The sequence below is a fragment of the Lutjanus erythropterus genome, chromosome 22 (assembly GCF_056507025.1).
Source record: "Lutjanus erythropterus isolate fLutEry1 chromosome 22, fLutEry1.hap2, whole genome shotgun sequence".
Lineage (NCBI taxonomy): Eukaryota > Metazoa > Chordata > Actinopteri > Lutjaniformes > Lutjanidae > Lutjanus > Lutjanus erythropterus.
In genome coordinates, this window is record NC_139338.1 from 17024269 (window position 1) to 17046309 (window position 22041).

General features: G+C 41.2%; 1 protein-coding gene across 1 annotated transcript in view; it reads left to right on the plus strand.

The window, feature by feature from the left end:
- wnk1b (WNK lysine deficient protein kinase 1b) overlaps positions 1 to 22041 on the plus strand; it is a 115045-nt gene that overhangs the window by 84211 nt on the left and 8793 nt on the right. Inside the window, exons 14-35 of the mRNA XM_084711285.1 lie at positions 2616 to 2708; positions 3510 to 3584; positions 6423 to 6695; positions 8595 to 8665; positions 8809 to 8959; positions 9179 to 9295; positions 10259 to 10369; positions 10507 to 10558; positions 11534 to 11674; positions 13198 to 14131; positions 15179 to 15498; positions 15611 to 15681; positions 16508 to 16564; positions 17683 to 17766; positions 17854 to 17887; positions 17975 to 18042; positions 18308 to 18601; positions 18689 to 18963; positions 19322 to 19397; positions 19487 to 19616; positions 20722 to 20919; positions 21336 to 21428. Coding sequence (XP_084567411.1) covers positions 2616 to 2708; positions 3510 to 3584; positions 6423 to 6695; positions 8595 to 8665; positions 8809 to 8959; positions 9179 to 9295; positions 10259 to 10369; positions 10507 to 10558; positions 11534 to 11674; positions 13198 to 14131; positions 15179 to 15498; positions 15611 to 15681; positions 16508 to 16564; positions 17683 to 17766; positions 17854 to 17887; positions 17975 to 18042; positions 18308 to 18601; positions 18689 to 18963; positions 19322 to 19397; positions 19487 to 19616; positions 20722 to 20919; positions 21336 to 21428 — 3718 coding nt within the window. The remainder of the gene's footprint in view (positions 1 to 2615; positions 2709 to 3509; positions 3585 to 6422; positions 6696 to 8594; positions 8666 to 8808; positions 8960 to 9178; positions 9296 to 10258; positions 10370 to 10506; positions 10559 to 11533; positions 11675 to 13197; positions 14132 to 15178; positions 15499 to 15610; positions 15682 to 16507; positions 16565 to 17682; positions 17767 to 17853; positions 17888 to 17974; positions 18043 to 18307; positions 18602 to 18688; positions 18964 to 19321; positions 19398 to 19486; positions 19617 to 20721; positions 20920 to 21335; positions 21429 to 22041) is intronic.

Sequence of the window (22041 nt, forward strand, 5' to 3'; positions counted from 1 at the left end):
GTTAGTCAAGAGCTTTAGTTAGCAGTACTTACACGATTTATAGATGAGGGCACAGCCTAGAACACATCTGGGTGCAACCAAAACCAGAAACATTGGATTTCAACACATGAGCAACATTTAGAAGGCAGTTTTGAGACAAACTCTGGTGTACAGGCTTTATAAGCAAACAGTCTAAGCCCCCTTCCTTTCTGTGTTTATGTTGTGTATTTGATTTACTTGTCAATATCAGTAAGTAATATTTTGTCTGTATGTTCATATATGAATGTATATGAGAAATGTGTGTTTGTGGAGGTATACTGTATGTGTAGTATACTTGAATTTTTGCTCGTACAATTCCAAAGTCCATTTGGCCATAAGACAACACTAACTACCTCAGATGGTGAGCATCGTATATGTTAACACATCCTGCACATTGATTACTGGGTTAAGACGATAAGAACATCATTTAAGCTTGATAAAAGCTGAGAGACTTTGTCGATTTGTGCGGACAAACACACAGAAACATACAACAAAACCGAGGGGGTTTAGACAAAACCAGGCACTGTAACCACGCAGATAGATGTTTGATTTGTCTATTTTAGGTTCTTTCTGTTGTTGTGTGTTGTAATTGCTGAAGAGCTTGGCTTTAAGTCAGTTCTTTGCGATATAGCATATTGTGTTGTCATTTCCTGCCCGGACTGGAAATCAACTTCCCACTCAAGGTTCAAAGGTCACAGTTCAAATTCATTAAACCCTTAGAATGCTGATATCATCATCAGTGTCACCTTTATTTTCTTCATTATTTACTTTGAACCACTCATGATCACTGATGTTTCTTCTTGTTTCTTCAGTCTTTATTATCTGTCATTTCTGTGTTTTTCTTTCCTATTTTCTTTTCTTTCATTTATCTTATGTTCTGTATCTTTCTATACATTTTATTTATTAGATATCTGTGCTGTGATTGTTGTGTTGACTTGACTGATTATGATGTTAGAAAAAGGTAGGTAGCCATGTTTCTGGTGCAACACACTTGTGTAAGCTCCCACCACACTTTGTGAGGGTGGGCTTCATGACAAGTAGAAAGTTGCAAACAGCCTTCTAAGGGTTCAGTCAAAACAGCGGTTATGATTGTCTGTATGCTGCTGTCCTGTAGTGCAGTAGATTATTGCAAAAAGTCAGGAAGGAAGGATGCATTGTTTGTCTTGATGCTCGCTAGAAATGTTCCAGGACCGAACAATCAAATACAAGTAATTCTGCAACATTTAAAACCAGCCTGACTTTTAAAAGAAGAGATCAGATTATTTGAATTAGGGTTTTATGAGGTACTTATTCATAGTCAGTGTATTACCCACAGTAGATGGTGGCTGACATACCTCCAGTTTGGAGAAGCGGAGAGGAGTACCACGGTCAGCAACAAAATGTGTTTTAGTCACCAAAACAATAGAACTATCTAAAAAACTCATTATCAGTTAAGGGTCCGCTATATTTACAATATTTTCACCACTTAAGCTTACTGTTAGGCAACCTTTTCTGATGGGAAACTGTTGTTATTTAGGTGAAATATTGCTCTTCCTCGCTTAACCAGACTCCATTTGCAAAAACAGTCATTTTACCTCACGTAACATGGGAGTTGCAGGTCTACCGCCTAGCTTCCTACACCAGTAGTCATGCTGCGTCTACAAACTTGGGACACATCAACCATGATCTACTAAAGGCAGTACAATGACTTTGTATCTCATACACCCCACACTTCAAATAAAATTATACCTTTAAGGACTCTTAAAAGGTATTTATTACTTGATTTAGAGCCCAACAAATGTTGGGTTTAGGACAGGTCAAACAGTGTCAGGATAAAATCTTCCAAAAATCTGAACTTAAAGTATATCTGACTTAAACCATAATTGTGTAAGGCAAGTTTGTCAATCTGCCATCAATCATATGCACTTAAAAATGACTCCAGCATATTTGCAGTATCGACCTTTTGTTTTTCTTTGATACTGTCATGACGAACCGATAGATTAGGCCCCCACAATCTATCTAATTATACCTTTGTACCTAATGCAGTAGGTTGATGACTGTATTAGTCTTTTTAGGGAAAACAGTGGTGAGTTGTTTAAACTCTTCAACTTTAAGTTCAGTTTAGTGTTTGGTGTTTGTGTTCCAGCTTCTACTCTGTGCTTCATTGGCTTATTATCACTACCAATCAATATAGAGTCTCACCTGCATGTGAAGTAAACCCTTGTACTTACACCCTGCTTAACCCCAGTACTGTGCCTGTACTGTTGTACCTGCTACACTACGAGCTGTGATTGTGTGTATGCATACAGTAGGTATTGGTGTGCATATAACTGTTGCTGTAATAGATGAATGTGCCGATGTATCTGTCGTCTGTGTGCATGTGTGCATACACAAGAAGAAAATGTAGAACTGATCACTAAAGAGTAGCAGACATACCTTGTGTTTGCACTCATGTACGTTTATTGATCCACAAACTACAAACATGTTCTGATTATTTCATGTTTTTCTCTCTCCCTGCTACCAATCTCTCTATCCTGCATCCTTTTATATCCCACAACATCGCATCTCTTCCTCTCTGTCCATCTTTCTGTCCGTCTTTTTCTAAATCTGTTTCTCAGCAGCAGGTTCCGGCCCCCACCCCGCAGCCCTCTCAAGGGCCCCCTCTGGTTCCCGCTACCACCCAGCCAGCTCCTCCAGGGACCTCCCAACAGGTACGACAGCTAGAACAGCAACTAACAACTAAAGCCTTCGTTTGACTTTCTCTCATTTTATCACTTTTCTCACACTTTAATTTCTGCGTCCCCTTGATGTCCAAACCCCATGAAGATAAAATGCAGAAATAACTCCGCCCTATTTTTTGTGCTTACATGGTAATAGCTCACAAGTCGGCTTTCTCTTTGAAGTCGTTGCCCTTGCCTAAAGGTAACCACTCCCACAGAGCTGGCACTTTGCCTGCAGTAACACCACCGTCTTTCTGAAGAACTGTGTTTGCTCCCAGCACAAAAGGCTGCTATGAACTAATTTCAGCCCTAAACTGATTTGATTGAGCATGAAATTGGGTGTTAATCAGAGATCAAATGTTTCTTGTCAGAAAAAGATGGAATGTATTAAGTTTTAAACAGCATTCACCATAATTACACTATTCAAAAGCTTCATATTGCATTCACATTTTACAAGAAGATGGTTTAGAAAATGGTTAAGATCTCATTTTGGAACTTTCTGGAGTTTGTTATATTAGCTCACAACTAACCAACCAGGAAATTAATAATAAAGTGGATAATACATAAGTGAACTTAAGAAGGTAAATTCCCAGCTGGTATTTTCCTTATAATTTTGGTTTCTCATAACTGGGATTTGAGTTTATCCAGGTTATTATACACAGGGGATCCAAAAAAAAGTATCAAACCTAAAAAGGATATTGGTGTGCATGTAAATGCTTACATTTATAATTTAGTAAAATTGCAATACTTTCTGACTGTCTCACACTATGTTTTCTCTTTCTCTGTGTCCAGATTGTTTCATCCAATCAAAGTATTACATCAGTTCAGAGCCCCACACACACATCTCTGCCCCAGGCGTCTGCACAGGTATGTAAAGTACTCTAGCACCATCGTTTTAAATATAAATGAACACTTAATACATGATTTGATACATTCTTAATGCGCACAAGCTCACACTGGTTCCTGGCGGATAGGAGTTGGAGTTCATTTGAGATGGCCGTGTGTCTGCATTCATCTTTACCGACATTCACACACATACATATACCTGCTAATACATATAGTAATTATTCACATTTGAACATTTTGCACACACATGCTAAAATCTAAGCTGAAGCCAATCTTAAACACACAAACACTGACTCATTACAGTCTTCATGAAGACACCTCAGGGTTAGATTAACTTCCAAATAACTCTCTGTTATCATTGCTTCCCATGCTCTCTGCTGTAGATGTTTTCATACACTGAAACACATATGGTGTGGGAAATAAAAGCTGACACACAATATAATAATAATATACACTCCTCACAAATCATGAGCCACTCAAAAGATATTTTTTATTAGATACTTGTTTGACTTTTCAGGTCAGTTATCTACCCAGTCGACTGACTTTCAGGCAGCTATTTAATCAGCTACTCACTCATATGTTGTGTTAAATATGTCATGTTGACTTTAAACAATCCAGTCTTTACATTTTTTTATTCAGTGTCCTTCCTGGTCTATGTGTTATTACTGCATGTTATTTTGAATTGCTTCTTTTACACTGCAAACTCAGTTTCTTCATCAGCTCAGTTTGTTTCTCCTTTTTTCCTTTCCATTTTTCTGGCTCACTCATTGGCATGCTGCCTGTGTTCATCACTGGGTTTGTTTTTATGTGGTTTTATACACGACTACTTGTCTGTGTGCTTGTATGTATGGTCATTATGGTTTTGCCGAATACTGTACGGGTTTATGCTTGTGTGTTCAGTTTTGTGACCTCAGTCCGTCTCCCAGTATAGAACATCTTTATTATCTGTACCAAGCTGCTCAGCTAGCTCTGGTTCAGGTACTATTATAAATAGCAGTATATGTGGATACACTGTACGTAGTGGCCCTTGTGTGTTTATCCTTATGTATAAGTGTGTGTTTATGCATCTTAGTGAGTAATTATTTATCTATGTGATTTAGTGGGTGAATCTGTTTGGCATCCCTCTTGTTTTTGTACCTTTTGGATAGAGTCTTTTGTCAAAACCTATAGCCCTGTAGCTCTGTAGTTCTTTGTTCACCCCAGACGCTCCCACTAACCATCTGATTAAAAGCATGGAACGCAAAAACATGAGCACTTGAGGAAATAGGGATGGGTGAAGTTTCCCAGATTAGAAATGATAAACAGTAAAAGCTGAATAAGAGTAACAGTGGGCAGTAAAGAATCTTGAAAGCTGTGTGGTGCCAGTGTCCAGGCCAGTATCCAGTATGGTATTATGTTAAAGAAACAAATTGTTTAGATTCTCCAAGTGCACAATTGTACCTGAACATTTCATTTAACATTTATACTAACATTTATTCACAGCAACAGATTTACAAAGCATTTAGAAATCGACCACTTCAGGTATCACCTTAATCAGCTTGACTGGCTTGTTGGTGATGCAATTTTCATTTTTTATCTTTAGGTCTTTGTATTGTTTTGCAGTGTTTTAAGTTAGAGTTTGTGTGCAGTTTGTGTCAAGCGTGATGTAATGCAGGTGACACAACACACAGACCTGGGTTCACACTATTTCGGAGCTATTGGGATATAAGGCTGTGACTATCAATGTGCCAACAAAGGCAGGAATAAAGAAGACTGCTAGCTAGTGAACATGAATCTGAAAAGTTTAATTTGACCATTTTTCCAAGTATGAGCTACAATATTTCCTTCTTTAGAGTCAATTTTAAAGTATAAAACAATGACTGTTATTTTATCAGTGACGGAATGGAAAATCTGACGCACTCTAATGGATAAAAAGTTAATAGAAGATATATATTATTATATATACATTTATATTTGCAATCAGAGTGTCTCAGACTTTTCCAATCTCCTCTAATCACCTGGATTTGATGACTAGTAAGATGGGCAGTCATTGTTTTATTTTTGTTCAATGACTAGCCCTGTCCTTGAAGAAGATTTTTCATCTCTATTATCGACATTAGTTTTTTAACTCCGCATCACTCCCTGTTTTATTTAACTATTTTGGAACCAGGGCCTCATAACATCTTGTGATTGCTCGCCACTATTTTTGTCTGCATCGTCTCCAATTCATCACTCATAAGGCCTTAATTGTTTGGACAGTTTTTCAATAAGAAAGCAGTACAGTTAAAAAGACTTGCCTCAGAATTGTCCTTAAATCTAAGTGTGAGGAAACATCTGTAGGTACTTTTTTCAGCTCTGTGTCTCTATTTTTAATGTGGTGTTAATAGTGTCGCTCATCTACATGGCACGAAGAACTTGCTTGCTCCTCCACTACCTGTCGCGCCACACTGCCCGTCGTGTGCAGAGATCAAAGTTGCCTGCGGTTGCATGATCTTAAGAGTTGTTTGTGTGTTTTACACAATCGTCCCATCGTTTGTGGTTTCATGTCGGAATGTATCACTAATAGGCATGATCAGTGTTTCAGTTGTCTGAGATTTTTTTGTCAAGGACACGTTAACAATCAAACTAAAGACCGAAGGCTGAAGCTTTAGCTCACTGTTATCTCTGTTACCATGGTGATTGACTGTAAATATGTCCATCATCACGTCTGATCACTTGCCGGGTTTATTTACTTCCCCCTCCTCCCTGTGACGATGCTGCCTCCCTTTTCTCACCTTTTCCTCCTGCCCGTCCTCTGCCTTATCTACCTTCTTCTTCCTCCCTTCTTTTTCCTTTCTGCTTCCTCCTCTTCCTCTCTCTGGCCCCTCCTCTTCTTCTCAGCCCAGTGTAACTCCGTCTACCGTTTCCTTGGTGACCCTGCCCTCACCGTCACCGTCCCTCCCTGTTACCGTGCCGACAGCGGTCATGGCATCCCCTCCCTCTCCTCTGCCACTCCCTGTTGGGGGGGTGCCTTCTATTGTTTCCCCTCCTCCTCCTCCTCCTCCTCCTCCTTCTCCTGTGCCCACACCCGTGCCTCAGCCATTGGCCACCGTGGTGCCAATCATCAGTGTAGTCACCGCCCCGCCTGATACTCCTATGGAAGCCCCTACTCAGGTACTGGACAGTCAAACCCACCAAGTGGATGTCTCGTCCCTGTTCACTGCTCAAGTCGAATGCTGTACGCTTTAGTTTGAAGATTTTAAACATTGTTTTTATGGAAAGAAGGTTTTCAGACTGCATGTTATATAACGGGCCTTGTGTAAGAACGTTGTTGTATTCTTATCATAAAACCCACCGACTTTTTTCTGTGATGTTAGCTTAAAAGAGTGATCTGAGTAGGATTCAATCAACTCTTGTCATAAATCACTCGTTTCAACCTTATGTGGTTTCATCATCACATGCTCAGCTCCACGTGTGGGAAAGTTTAATTCACAAAAATGTCCCCCAAATAGTAAAAAGAAGAATTTGGCGCTACAGAGCTTCAAGTCCTGCTGTCAGAAATAAAATTCAGCAGTTTCCATAGAGGTATTAGAGGAATCGAAGGCCCATTCTGTGACAGTAATAAAGATGGAATGATGTACTGTAACATGAAGTGTTATTGTAAAAAGTCTTCCTGACGCAAAGCAGTTCATGACTACTATGAGAGGCCTATTAGATTGTTATTTCACAGAGGAATGAGACGAAAAAACATCATAACCTACAGCAGGTCATGTTGCTGTTGTTGCTCATGTTGTTGGAGGATGATCCGATAATATAACCACTGTTGTCTGTCACCATCTTAGAAATGTTAGTTAGTTAGCTTCAGCATGGTTACAAAGCAATTGCGTAATAGACGCAAGTCAATGCATTTTTAAGTTTGGAATGGTTTAGACTCACCTCCTCAAAACCATTACAGTGATTTGATCCACTACCAATCTCAAGCCATGGGTCTTTTTGCTGCCAAAATATTGTGTCTGTTGCTCTGAAATTTTGCGACAACAGGCAATAGAAGAACAGGCAGACAAAACAGGAAGAGAACAGGGGTGGGCAGTTGAGAAGAAGTAACCTGTTTGTTTCATTCATGCCTGCCACAAGCAAACCAAGTCTCAAATCACTTGTGCGTGCTACTTCAGAATAACTCTGTTCGTACAAGTGGTTTTTGCATGAGGCTCAATATCCTGCACACCCTGCAGTAAGATTCTGGATGTTAGTTTTGAATGGCAGCCATATTAGAGCTGTATTCTGAACAAATATTGTTATCCAGTGTTGTCTCAGATATTTGGTATTATAGTTTTGATCCATATTCGCCGTCCTGTGTAAAGTGGCTCTACAAATAAAGATTGTAGTCGCTTTTTATGAGATCCAGGATGATATTATTATTAATCTGATGATATATTGGTTTACGCTTTATTTATATAGAATAACCAGTTTGGTGTTGGCGTGTTGAATAGTTTCTGTGGCCTGGTTTGGCTTTGTTGGAAAGGTTTTCCCAGGTTGTTTGTGTGATGTTGCTGAAGCAGTGAAAGATTTAAAACATCTGTAAAAACTGCAAGACGTCTACAAATCTCTAAAGTATGCCTAATAGAATCAATCAGTTGCTGTCTGCAGGGTTCTTTTTTGTCTGAGTGCAAATGTTGTCCATAGATGAATCTGGTCTAACTCAGAATATTTTTATTTTCAAGTAATCATTTGTAGAATTTAATTATGCGACAGGGTTGCAATTCAATGTATTTTCAGTTTTGTGGCAGCTCTTGCTTTGCGTCTTTTGTTCCATCATGCTCTACTTTTGGTTGTTTTTGGCCCAAATTCTGATGTGTGATAATTTAATTCTAATGAGCCCTTGTTACTCTAAAGTCATGAGTTTGTAATCTAGTTAGTTGTCTTAACTTTTATCACACTTTGCTTATATTTCCTGCTTTCCCACTTTGTTTTCTTGACCTCAGATTTCCCTAATGTTTGGTGGTGATAATGATTGTACTGATTGTGTGTGTATGTGTATTTTCATGTGCCTGTGTGTGTGTGTGTGTGTTTCAGTCTGCCTCTCAGTCTTCAGATTTGTCCCAGTCCCAACTGCAGCCACCTCAAGTTCTCTCATCTATAGAGAGGTAATAAATTAATAAATGAGCAAACTCTCGCACAGTTACTGAAGTGAAGCCACATTCCTGAGACAGATTAGTCTTTGTGAGTGTGTCTTGTCACCTCTTTTTCTGTTATTTAATGTGTCCTCTGTGTCTCCTCTACATCTCAGTGGCCATTCTGAGACTTCAGGTCTGAGTGATGGCAACGAGGGAGGCGGCGGTCGCCATGAAGGTCGCTCCACCAAGCGACATCAGAGACGTTCTGTACGAAGTCGATCACGCCATGAGAAGCTCTCCAAGGCGAAACTCAATGTTCTCAATGTAATAACACATCCTGCAAATCTTATTAAGTCATAATTAAACAATAAATCCTCTTTTACACTGTAGCTCTGTGGGTATTTATTGGTTGTTACAGAGTTATGAGTTGCAGTAAAAGTAAGAAACATCTAATCAAGATAATCAGCTGTTTACATTCTGTCTCCTTCTTTCTAATTGTATTTTTCATTCTCTGTGTATTTCTTTGTGTCTGTGTGTGTGTAGATCTCCAACCGAGGAGACAGGGTAGCAGAGTGTCAGCTGGAGACCCACAACAGGAAGATGGTGACTTTCAGGTTTGACCTGGATGGAGACAATCCGGAGGAGATTGCCCAGATCATGGTATACACACAATCACGTGTTCATTTTCTACACCACTCTATCGCAAGATAAGGATTTTAGTATTGTTTTTCTTTTCAATGAGGTGAGGCGGAGCTGTCGTTGCAGCTGCACTTGTCGCCATCTTCGATCTGTTGTTGTTCTTCCGTGCTGGTAGACATTCTTCCTCCTCCTTTGGCATTTAACGCTGCAATCCATTGCGGTATTCTCAACTTACAATCTAAATGCGTCCCAGTGTTTCTGCTCAGGAAAACCTGGACGCAGCAAACTGATGTTTGTATGGCAAGTCTATGAACTTCACAAGCATCTACAGCAGCTGATTATCAAACTTAAAAAGAGACAGGAGGAGAAGTCTTGCAGAGACTTCTATCAAACTCAAATTACTACAAATATTCATATATTGTGTCACTTTTCCGTCCTGAGTACAATGGCTTACAGCATAACAGCGAACTAGAACACTCGTAGGAGTATATGTTGCCCTCCATCATGTCCGGAAGAACTGCATCTCTGGTACTTATGCTACTGTAGAAATTGAGTACCGTCACTGTTTCAGAATTTGCCATCAGCTTGCTACTGAAGCATCGGTTCTTGTGACATCCCTTCTATTGATTCATATACTCTTTCTCTCTAACCATATTAGCACCTCTGTATGAAGGCTGGAATATGCTTCATATGCCAGTGTGCTTGCCATCTACTCTTTATCATCCAAAACCACTGAAGTACACATAATCGTTGCGCTCTTGTCCTTGGACTTTCATTGAGAGATTCATCACCAGGTTCCCACACGTGGCAAAATTACTCCTCTGTGGCCAACACACTGGCATAGGAAGTGTAAACCAGGCATTAGGTTTGTTACTGTTGCATACTATGCAAACGTACACATCTTAATCTGACTTGTTTCTCTGTGTGTGTGTGTGTGTGTGTGTGTGTGTGTGTGTGTGTGTGTGTGTGTGTGTGTGTGTCCAGGTCCAGAGTGAGTTTATCCTGGAGAGTGAGAGGGAGTCGTTCATTGAGCAGGTCAGGGAGGTGATAGAAAACGCTGATGAGAAGGGTCTGGAGAGAGACACAAGCAACCAGGTAAATTCAACACTGAGTCTATTTTTCTGTTTTTTTCTTTGCTAAAAATTGCTATGAGAACCTGCTGTTTTTATTGCTTTTACATCGTGTGTGTGTGTATGTGTGTGTGTGTGTATTGTTGTCTTGTTGTTCTACAGATGGCTGGTGATAAAGAGCAGCAGATTCCTGCTATATCAGTCCCCATGCCAGGTAAAACAATGAAATTAAAATCCTTAGAATAACAACAAGGTGCCACTGGCAACTGTAATACCTGGCTTTAACTGTCCTTGAGTAAAGCACTGAATTCAGAAGACAGAATTTCCACACAGAGACTGTCCATACTTCCACTCTTTTTTATGACTTTATTCACAGTTTTGAGTTTTACAGTGACAGCATATGTTGAAAAGACATACAAAACAATACACAGAACAAAACAAAAAGGCTGCAAGACAAGTTTAGAAGATTACACAAATAGTCAAAAATGTTGTCACAGTAGTATCAGCCTGGGAGCAGGTAGAGTAACATGAATAAATGAATCCAATCTGTGGGGTGATAAGACTCTATGCCAAGAAATGTCTCCAAATTTAATCAAATTCATTTTAAGTTTCCACAGAGCATCCAAATATCGATCCATTCAAAAGTTGCTATCCAAAAACCAAGTGATCCCTAAGCAGAGCAATATTTGTCGCATTCAGGAGTCACTGATAAGAAGATGGGGCTCATTTTTGTTGTTGAGTCATGCAGTCTGTCTGGTTTCTTGTTCTTCATTCAACTGTAGCGTGAGTTAATAGAACAATGAACCAGGAACATCGCCTTTTCCCAGAAGTCTGTTGATATTTCTAAATTCAAGTCACAGGCCCAGGCTTCCCTAATAACATCTGAGGAAACCAAAGTACTGAAGCAATTTACACATTTTGGTACTAGCTACTTGGGATCTGGAGGGAGTGAGGCATTTTTATGAAAAGAATGAGTGTTGGAAAATGAATTTGGAAGATTGAACTTAATACTTATTATAATAAGTAATGTGAATTATCCAGTATCTCTTTAAAGCTTATATTTTGCACTGATAAAGCTTCCTGTTAATTATTTGTCAGATGAACTCTATGTAATAGAGAAGAGCAGTGTACATTATTCTCCCAAAAAATAACAATTTTATACTGTATATTGACATTCATCTCTTTCCAGACATCCCTCCCAGTGCTACAGCACAAGTGGTCCATTCAGCAGGGCGCAGGTTCATCGTCAGCCCCGTACCTGAAGCCAGGCTGAAGGAACAAATGTTTCCCTCCTCACCTTCTCCTGCACCTGCTCCTCCTGTTGAAAAAGGTCAGTATTTTCTTTTCCAAAAAGTACATCTGGGATTTGTTTACAACCACTAATATTTCTTGTACTGTTGTACTGTTAAAAAAGAGACTTTCCCTTTAAATGCAAACACACAAATCCACACTAAGTGACAGTGTACTTTGTCTCTCTCTCTCACACACACACACACACACACACACTCATCAGATTAAGCCGTAATGCTTTTAGAGGAAATTGCACAAATGTTCTGTCCAAATGCAATAACACACTGACATTTATTAAACTGATACCACAGGATCCTCTGGTGGAACACTGGAATAGAAATAGCTGTAACCAATCTTAATTTAGATAATTGGGAATTTTTAAAGATTATTTTATCAGAATATATCAAAAATACATTTTGCATTATACAGTGTTCAAATATTGCAGCTCAAACATTATAAAAAGAACTAAATCAGTGGCTCAAAAATGTTTAGTTCCTCTTAGTGCATCCTTATTTTCTGAATAATGCCGAGGGCGCCTGGTGGCATGTTTTGTTAGTGAATTCACATACCAGACAGGGAGAGGGAGACTACAGGGACAAATCCAATCAGGATCACTAGACCATAGGCAGCCAAACTCGTAAGTGGTTAACCATCCTCCTCTCTCTGCACCCTGACCTTGACACAGGCTGAGACCTAAATTTCCTGAGTGGGATTCAAACCCAGAATTACTAGTGAGTCACTGACGTAGTGTCACAAGACCGCTTCCTCTGTAAGTCCAAGAGAGTATTGCAGTAATTTAGCAAGTCACTGTTGCACAAATATGAATCATGATTGGTGGAACAAAACCAGAGACACTGTCTTTTTTTCATTCCACACATTTTTCTTCCTGCCACACCGCTAGCTTTTTTTCATTTCCAAACCAACAATAGTGCTGCATCCAGTGACATCTCAATTTATCAGATTTTGTGCAGCTCCCTCTGGAGCCGACAATTTCTTGCAAGTATGACCTGTCCTATATAGAAAACTAGGAGAGTCCACTCAGTAGGGAAGCACCTACTGCAATGCCACCACAACTGCCAGATGCAACCAGTGGAGACTTGCAAAGTTTTCAAGAAAGTGTGAGGGTATTGTAACTGTACTTGTTTCCTGGATTCACTTAACTGCATAGTCTTAATAAGGAAACAGTAAATGGGACTATAAGTCCAAACTTCTTAATTTAAACATAATTTATTTTGAATATTACAACCAACCAAGCGGCTTTTCAACAATGTATTAGCTATAGAAACTGACATTTTTAGAGGCTCCCAGTAACTGAATTTAATTCCAACAAGTAACCAGTTTCATGTTCAAAGTTGAAAAAATAGTCTCACTACAATAAAATTGCTGCTATGTAGACTAACGTCATCACAAGAGACTAATCGAGATATAAGATCCGTTCCTGTCTTAATGGGACAGGTCACCAAATATGGTTCAATATATATATATTGGTTGCTTTCAGTGAAAACAAACAATGAAAAGTATTGACAGGTACTGTTAGGTCACAGACTGTTTCTTATTTTTCAGTTCCTCAAGCTTCAGCTCCAGCTCCCTCTCAGACTCCAGGCCAGGGTTTGCCCTTGTCCCAGTCTGCCGGAGCCATCAGCTTACAGCAGGCCTTCTCTGAGCTCAGACAGAACCAGAACCAGTTTGACGCTGGTCCCAGCACTGCCCCAGCTTCCATCCACTCCACCCATCCTCCTCTGCAGCCTGCAGCAGCGTCTGTCCCCTCCCAGCCGAGCACAGTCAGTCCTCCTGTGGATGCTGCTGCTGGACTTGTCCCTTCTAATTTAAACCAGCCACAGGAGCAGGTCTTGGAGCAGTCTCTTCCTCCCCCTTCCTCCTCCTCCTCCACCTCTTCGTCTGTGCCTGCTGTCTGTCTCAGTCCTCCTTGCTCCTCCTCGCCTCCTCCCACTGTGGTGAATCAGTCCATCCTTCAGTCACAGCCGGGGATGCAGGCGGTGTCCCAACCTCAGGGACAGGTGCCGGTCCAGGGGCAAGCACAAATTCAGCCCCAGGCTTTCACCCAGCCTCCGTCTCAAACTGTTCCTGCTGTCATTGCTACTTCAGTACCCTCCACTTTACCTTCGAGCATCCCCCCAACAATGCTAGCTTCCCCTCCTCCTGTCCAAGCTGCTTCACTCATATCCTCCCCTCCCTCCTCCGCTCCAACAGCTAGTGAAGTCTCCTCTGATCGTCCATCAGTCTCTCCTACCTCCTCCTCCACTCCTTCCCTCTCTTCCACTGTCATCCCCACTACTGCGATCCCCGGCCCCCAGCTCGCTCCCTCTGCTGCCTCCCTTCCCACTCCCCTTCCTCCCATCTCCTCCTCCTCCGCTGTGGGGCTCCAGCCAGTCACCACCAATGTTCCTTCAGTCCAGCCAACTTTGGTGCACTCCCAGCCGCAGACAGCAGCCCTGCCTGGACAGACGCACACACACTGTGGGGAGTGTGATGCAAGGTGAGAGTTGGCAGATACGTTGTTTATTCTCTTTGCTTGCTTTGCTTATTAGGTCGGGGGGAACGGTAAGATTCTCGGTTCAATATTTATCTTGGTTTTCAGGGTTATGGTACAGTATGTTTTCAGTGCAACAAAGAAAACCAAAACAAAAAATAACTTTAGCGGTCATAATCCTTCAAATGACCTAATATGACTCACAACAGCTGTACCATTGTTAATCTATCCTGATTTGTAAAGATCAACACAGGATTAGTTTTATGCCCTGACAACAGTCAGATTATTTAAAAAGAAAGTCTGTATGGTATCGAGTGTGATATAGTGGCCAGTAAGCTGCGCTGTGCTGTCTTTGAAGTTTCAGACGTGCAGTGGGTGCTGCAAGTAGGTGGCAATGGGGAGAAACAAAAATACTGGGATGTTTGCAGATTCTCCTTTTGATTTGAATTATTGAAACTGAATTTCAAAAGATTTTCAATTAGGCATTGAAATTGTGACACTCCTAAAAATAGCATACAGTATGTCATTTATTTAAAAAAAAAATAAATGTAAGCGATGTAACGTTACCAAAAACTCAAGGTACGATAATACCATGATGAAAAAAGTCTGTTACAATATTTATTGGAATAATAAAAAACAAAGGAAAATAACAAGTTGAAAAAATGTCTTCTGTTAAATAATAAATCTGATTTGTACAGCATGTGCTTATATAAAGTGCTTCTGCTTTCCTTCTTTAATAAATAAAATACAAGTAGCCATGACCTAAGCATCTGCAAAGAACTTAATTAAATTAATTGTCTTTGGAAGTGAATGCTTGATTTATATATGTACAGTTGCAAAACAAATACAATAAAGCATTCAGCAGGCATACAGGGTTTCTGCAAGTCTAAAATCCAATAATCTTAATTTTAAACTTTGATTTGTCTATATATATATGTTATAGTCTGATACAGTAATAGCAGATTTTTTTATTCTGATATTCAATATATTGTTTCATCCCTACTTATTAGGGCGAGGCACCAGGTGTAGTAGATTCACTGATATCTTTCTCAGGTGTGAGGTGTCCGCTGAGTCCCAGGGCAAACCAGACGACATCCAGGCCCTGGAGAAGAAGCTGCGGTCTCTCTTCATGGACCTTGGTGGAGCGGTGCCACCCACCCAGGGAGACATCTTAGCTGCTGACCCTGCCTCTGGAGCCTCTGCGGCAGGTACCTCGTCCCCACTGGGCCCCTGCTCTACCTCCAGCACATCTGTCACCACGCCTGGCTCCAGCCAGCCCGCCAATCCCCCTCAGCCACCCTCCAGCCTAGCGCTGGGGTCTCCTGCTCCAATCCAGGGCCCTGGAACACCTATTTCCACCCCGGCACAGATTGGTACGTAGATGAATGTGTGTCCCTGCAAAGGCCAAAACAAAAGTTAATCAAGGCCACTTTGCCTACATTAAAACAAAATTAAACCTGCATAATGTTGCCTTCTGACTTTCAGTTTCTACAGTCGTCCCTGCTTCATCCTTTGGCCAGACCACTCCATCCAAAACCCCCGTATCCAGGGTACCGGTGAGTGATGACCTAATTAGCTGTAGATTGCAATCCTGTTTTGTTTTTTTTAACGTCTAATTAAACCATTTTTTGTTGTATTACTTACTAAATTCTGCGATCAACTAGCACACCAGTATTTGTTTGGAGAAATGTCTCTGGTAATTTAAGGTTGAGAGGTCGCAGATAATTTAAATGGATAGTTTGGATTATTTGAAGTAGGGTTGCATTAGAGAGATATCAATAAGTGTATTATCTTTAGCAGATAGTGGTTGGAACACCCCAGTTTGGAGAAGTAGCAAGAGTTCTGCTCCACTTAAAAGAAAAAACAATCCACCCAAAAAATCAATATCAGTTCAAGTGTAGGCTGTATTTGAATATTTGCACCACTTTACCTTGCTGTCAGACAGCATTTTCTGACAGCAAACCACTGTTATATAAACTACTCCCATGTTCCATGAGGTGAAATTACTGTTTTTGCCAATGTATTTTGGTTGGGTTGAAGAGAGTGATATGTGGCTCATATAGCTGCAGTTTCTCCTGTGGAAAGGTTGTCTGGAGATCAGGGCTGCTTCCCTACATGGGGGGCGTGTCGACCACCCTCTGCTAAAGTACCTCAAACAACCCACCTTCAAATAATTCAAACTATGCCTTTAAAAAGTCAAAGATGATTTAATCTTATGTTCCAAGATGTTCCTACTCACTTTCCTTAGAACTCATCTGGCATGTAATTTTCCTTTTAACATCCTTCACCATGAACACCGTTCTTATAACCTCCTCTACAAATCTTTTTTTCTCTCATTTCCCCCACCCTGTCTCATCACCTTTTCTGTCTCTCTGGGATTAGGCCAGTTCTCCTCCTTCAGAACTCCTGCCATCTTTTCCTGGACCTTGTCTAATACAGGTGTTTTTTTATGCTCATTTTGAGACTTTCTAATGCAGTTCAATACTGTGAGCCTGTGACACTTATGATTACAGTTCCATGTTGTATATTTTCTGTATAAATTGTGCTGCTGCTGTGCAAAACATTTCATTCATAGTACATATTTGATGTTGAAACAGAGTAAATGACAGTAGAACTCATTAAAGAAGAAGAATGTAACATAAAATAGATGCATTGAACTACAAAGAGGTTCCTGTACTTTTACTTTAAATTAAGAATAATGATAGAAAATGAAAGAAAGAAGAGAAAGAGGCTGCTTAATAGATATGGAAACACAGTTGGACAGACACAGGGGGCAGACAGACAGGCTGAGGACCGGCGGGTAATTCAGGGCAGAGAAGACACTGAACTGACTTAAATTTCCAGACTGTTTTGTTGTGGCTGTGAATGCCGCCGTCCAAAAATAGAGCTCCCATTTAACCGCTGAATAGAGAGAGATATGACTTGTAGCTCCTTTATGAAAAGTCTGACCTGCCAAGTTTCCAACACTCACTTCTCGTCCTTTATGTAACTCTCACAGGCGAGACATGTCCTGTTTGATTAAGATAATCCTGCCGCAGTCACAGCTCACACATGGGATTTGATTTTAATGATTTCTTTTTTAATTACAGTTACATTTCTCAGGAGAGTAGACTACCTTGTATGCCCTCTATAGTACATCACCTCAGCTGTTTGTTTTTATGATGGCACAGGAGAGAGCTCTGATTTAGACTGACTTTGAAACTGAAACATCCCCATTTCTTTATTTTTGTCCAGATTTGATTAAATAAAAAATTATATATCTTGAAATGCATCTTATATGTTTACTGGCTGTTTGTAGCTACAAGGGATTGGCAGTATGGTTGAAATCATTATATCATTATATTAAAAATGAGTCTTTTAATTGCAGCTTGCTTGGAATCATTAATTTAAACAACAGCAATTTGTATAATGATAAATGTATAACTGCTGAATGTCAGTACATGTGTGCTTTTGGCTGAGCTCTGCTTGTGTTGCTAATCAGCTTCAGTCCGTGTGTGTGTGTGTGTGTGAGTGTGTGTGTTTGCTTATTTTTGTGTGTGTATCTTGTCTTTTTCCAGTCCCAGCAGCCTCTGGAGGACTTGGATGCTCAGTTGAGGAGAGCACTGAGCCCAGAGACTGTTCCCGTCAGCACACACACACAGGTAAACACGTCATGAACTGACGCTGTTTTAATTCAATGACACTGATCAATACTAACCCACTTTCTCCTCTCTCCATGCAACCCCCAGGTCTCTCACGGTGGCATACCTTCAGTAGGACAAAGTATGTGTATTAATAAATCTATTAATCTAAATATCTATGCTATATTTGTGTTTTATCTATCTAATATTTGTTACATCTGTCTTTCAGTTCCCTGCTCTCTGGAGGAAGAAACTGTGCCCCCTCCTCGTCCAGAAATTAAAGTGGGAAGATTTCAGGTAGATTTCCTTCACACGATGAATATCTCCTCATTTCTTTTGCCATTGGTCTAAGGGAGACATAGTAAATGGACGACAGATAAAAAAGCCTATCGTAATATTTAAATTTTAGGTTCTAAACAATACTTTGCCTGAACTTGTTAACTTCATTATAGTTTATTTCCCGGACTTTGTTACTGTTTGCTGTTGTGCCTTGTAATATGAACTGTTGTCCTTAAATAAAGAAAATGTCTGTCCCCTTTCCCTACCTCCTCTCCCTCATTAGGTCTCATTGGCTGCTGAGGAGCCTCCTGTCAAACCTCCAGCCTGCACTGAATCTTCCTCCACCACCTCCTCCTCCTCGTCTTCTTCCTCCTCATCCTCCTCCAGTCTCTCCAGTCCAGAGAACACACTGCACAAGGACACCGGGTCTCCCCTGAGAGCGGCTGGAGCGGGACCAAAAGGGGGAGATGTTGTGGACGGACTCCCCCAAAGGACTCTGGGAGTATCTCACCCCCCTTCCCCCTTCACCTCACCCTGCCCCTCCCCTAAGCCCACCACCACCATCGGACGCTTCCAGGTATTTCCTGTTTTTGATCTTATAATGAAATGAACGACGGGTTTCTTATGATTTTTTTTTCAAAAATATTTTGCTCTTTTATTTCAGGTTACCACCAACCCCGAGGCCCGTGTTGGTAGATTCTCTGTCAGTCGTGCCCAAGAGCAGAGCCTCGAGGCCAGGCAGACCCCTCCACCACCTGCTGCCCAGGCCGCTAACGGACCCAGTGATCCCGGGCAGCTCTTAAGTCCAGACTCCGCTCATAAAACCTCGCTGCCCAGTCTGAACAACAACTCCTTCAATAATTCCTACATCAGCAGTGACAACGACTCTGAATTTGAGGATGAGGACTTCAAACGGGAAGTCAGCCGCCTCAGAGAAAAGCAAGTTATCCCTTCTTCACTTCAGCAACAGAAAACACAGTTCTGTTGCTCTATAAACACTTTTTATTGAGGTTAACTGCTTTGAAGAAAACTAGATTTTTCTCTTCTCCCTCTGTGCCCCCAAAAATAGTCAGCTGTGCTCTGCTTCTCTTTTCTCCTCTTCATTTTCCTCTTTCCTCACCCTCAAAAATGAGGTCAAGAACTCACTTTCCTTCATTACTTCTTTCGCTTCTTCTTTTTGTTGAAAAGGGATGTTCAGCACTTCCCTCCCCCTCGCTCCTTGCTTCCTCACCCTCATTATCACTTTCTTTCTTTGGTCTGTTCCTCATATTTTTTTATTCCCTCTTTCTACCATCAGGCACATGCGTGAGATTCAGGCCCTCCACACTCGCCAGAAGGAGGAGATAGACAGTCTCTTTACCAAGCTGGGAAAGGTAACTCACCTTTCAGTGCAGACACTATAAACATCACGGCACATCCGCTACATAACGAACAACCATTATTCCCCTTGCTATCAATGAAGGTTCCTCCAGCCGCAGTTCTCCCTCCAGTTATAGCCTTGACTGGCAGGAGGAGACGACCTACCAAAAGCAAATCCTCCAAATCGTCCAGAACGAGCTCCACGCATGGCAGCAAGAGTCCGTTACAGCCAGGTAGGCTCTTGTTTCAACAGTTATACTGAAGAGTTGGTTCACCCAAAGTTCAAAGAAACATAATTTCTTACTTTCCAGTGGTAACTAATCATGAAGTGTTTGGTTTGGTCCAGGATTTGAGATATCCATCTCTAAGAATTCTGCCTTCTTCCCAACACACTGGTGAAAAATAAAATTTGGTTTATGTTCACAGAGAACAAAAATATGACATCCACATAAACGAACTGAAACATATCAGAAACAATATGTCATTGTATTCATTGTAAATATTTAATTACAAAATAAATCTTCCCCATGAAAACAGTTGAGTCATTATGTCAGTAACTATTGCATGGCTTTCCATCAAAATTGGTACGGACGTTCATGGTTTTAAGCAGTGACTGTAAATTAAGATGGATGCTGTGTTTCCACTTTCTCCTACCACACAAAAATAAAGTAAAAATATCACAGATACGAGTTCTAGCTTCATGTAATGACGCCAGTGTCTGTGCAGCATTGATCAAGATTGGAGGCACTGTATCAAGTTCCCGCCCAGCCAGCTCAGCTGTCAGTCATGATGTGAAACCCCTTTTCTATGGCTTCAAATAACTAATTTAAAAAAAATAAAAGAACATTTGGACAAATTATCTCCTGGACAAATTAAACTTAACATACCGCCAGAGGAAGGTGAGAAAATATGTACTTTTCGGTTTGGGTTGAACTGACCATTTAAGCCTGCACATCTGAACAGCAAGAATCTAAATATTCATCTTGAAGTCCACTACACTACATGATGGTCAAAAACTTTTACCCTAACGTTACACCGTCTCTGTGTTTATGCATCCGTGTGCACATATATGTATGTGTGTTTATCCGCTTGGTTACACGTGCATGTGGGTGTATGCTGGAGCAGGCTCTGAGCTTGAACATTTCTGACTGCTTTCCCTGTCTGCCTCTCTTTTTGTGTGTCTTTGTGTGTGTGTGGGGGGTGTCTATGTAAATGTGTGCGGGGTGACGGGTGTCTCATCTGTCCATTATCTCCGTGTGTGTGTTTGCGTGTGTCTGGTCTCTGCGGTGTGTTGTTCCTGCCCTGTCCTCTCCTGCCTATGCCTTGTGCTATCTCCAGGCAGCACTTTATCCGCCCAGAGCGTCCCCACCATGTACCCCGGCCAGCTGGCTCTGTTAGCCCCAGGAGGATTAGCCGATTCGGGCAGCAGTACTCTGCTCCAGCCTCTCAAACCCTCTCCCTCCAGCAACAACCTGTGTTCGGCCTACACCAGCGAGGGGGCGCTCTCTGTGCCCAGCCTGTGTGCTCCCACCCCAGGTAGGCATGCGGCTGTGACTCCCAGTCTGCAGCAGACCTCACGAGCTTCCCACCAACACGAGAAATACTTTGCACACAGACAAACACACATGCATGCAGTTGGTTTGTCTTCACGTCCTCACAATGAGACACCTCTCACGTCTCTGTCTTTCTGTATCTGTGTATCTCTCTCTGTGGAAACAGTCTGATGGCTAACTGTTACCTGTGTATTCCTTCACCTGTGTCTCCTTCCTTCCCTCTCATCTACGCCTTTTCTGTCTTCCTCTTGTCTTGTCTGTCTCTGCTGCTTTTCTCTGTCTTCTGTCTCTTTGTTGCTCTCCACTCTTCTCATTTTCTCTACCTTCTCTGCACTCTCCTTGTCTCTTCCCTCATCTCTTTTCTCCTTCCTTATCTCCTTCCCTCCTCCCTCTCTTCAGGCTGTGTAAAGTTCAGCTGGGGTTCGGAGCGTTTGGCCTTCAAGCCTGGCGGCAGGAGGACGCGCTTTCTGAGTACGCCCTGCTTGGCTCTTTGTGTGTAACGCTTTATTTCTTTGCTCTTCTCTTTTTACCCGTCGTCCTTACTTACTTTTGGTCTTTTTTTTTTTTTAAACTCCTATATCTGACAAGTCACGGTCGTCCTGTCTTCCCATGGGTTTCCTTCCTCCAAGGATGAAAACCCTCCGTTTTGGATTTCCACCAGTGTCCTGCAGAAAACTGGTGTCTCCAAAAAAAGTCAGTCTTCTAAGTCAGGCATTAGAAGACAAAAAATACATTTGTTCTCTCTGGCAAAATCTGCTGAGCATGCAGGCTCATACTTAGACACTTTTACTCTGCAGTATGTGTGTTTAAGTACTTTGCTCAAACTACATTGCTAGCTTAACTTAGGTTATGTTAACTAGATTTGCTGCCTTCTGCAGATAAAAAAAGCAGTTAGCTGGTTGTCACTGTTTAACATTTATTACTTAACTACCATACAAACATTCCTATTGAGGATGAAGAAGAGAAGAAAATGGTTTTTAGGTGCAAAAGAAAAAAGGAGAATCAAAGATAAGAGCTAACTGCAGGACACAAAGTTAGCATAATGATAAATATAGTCCTTAGATCCATGAGCTTCCCATCATCATATTAAATTACTTTTTGATCT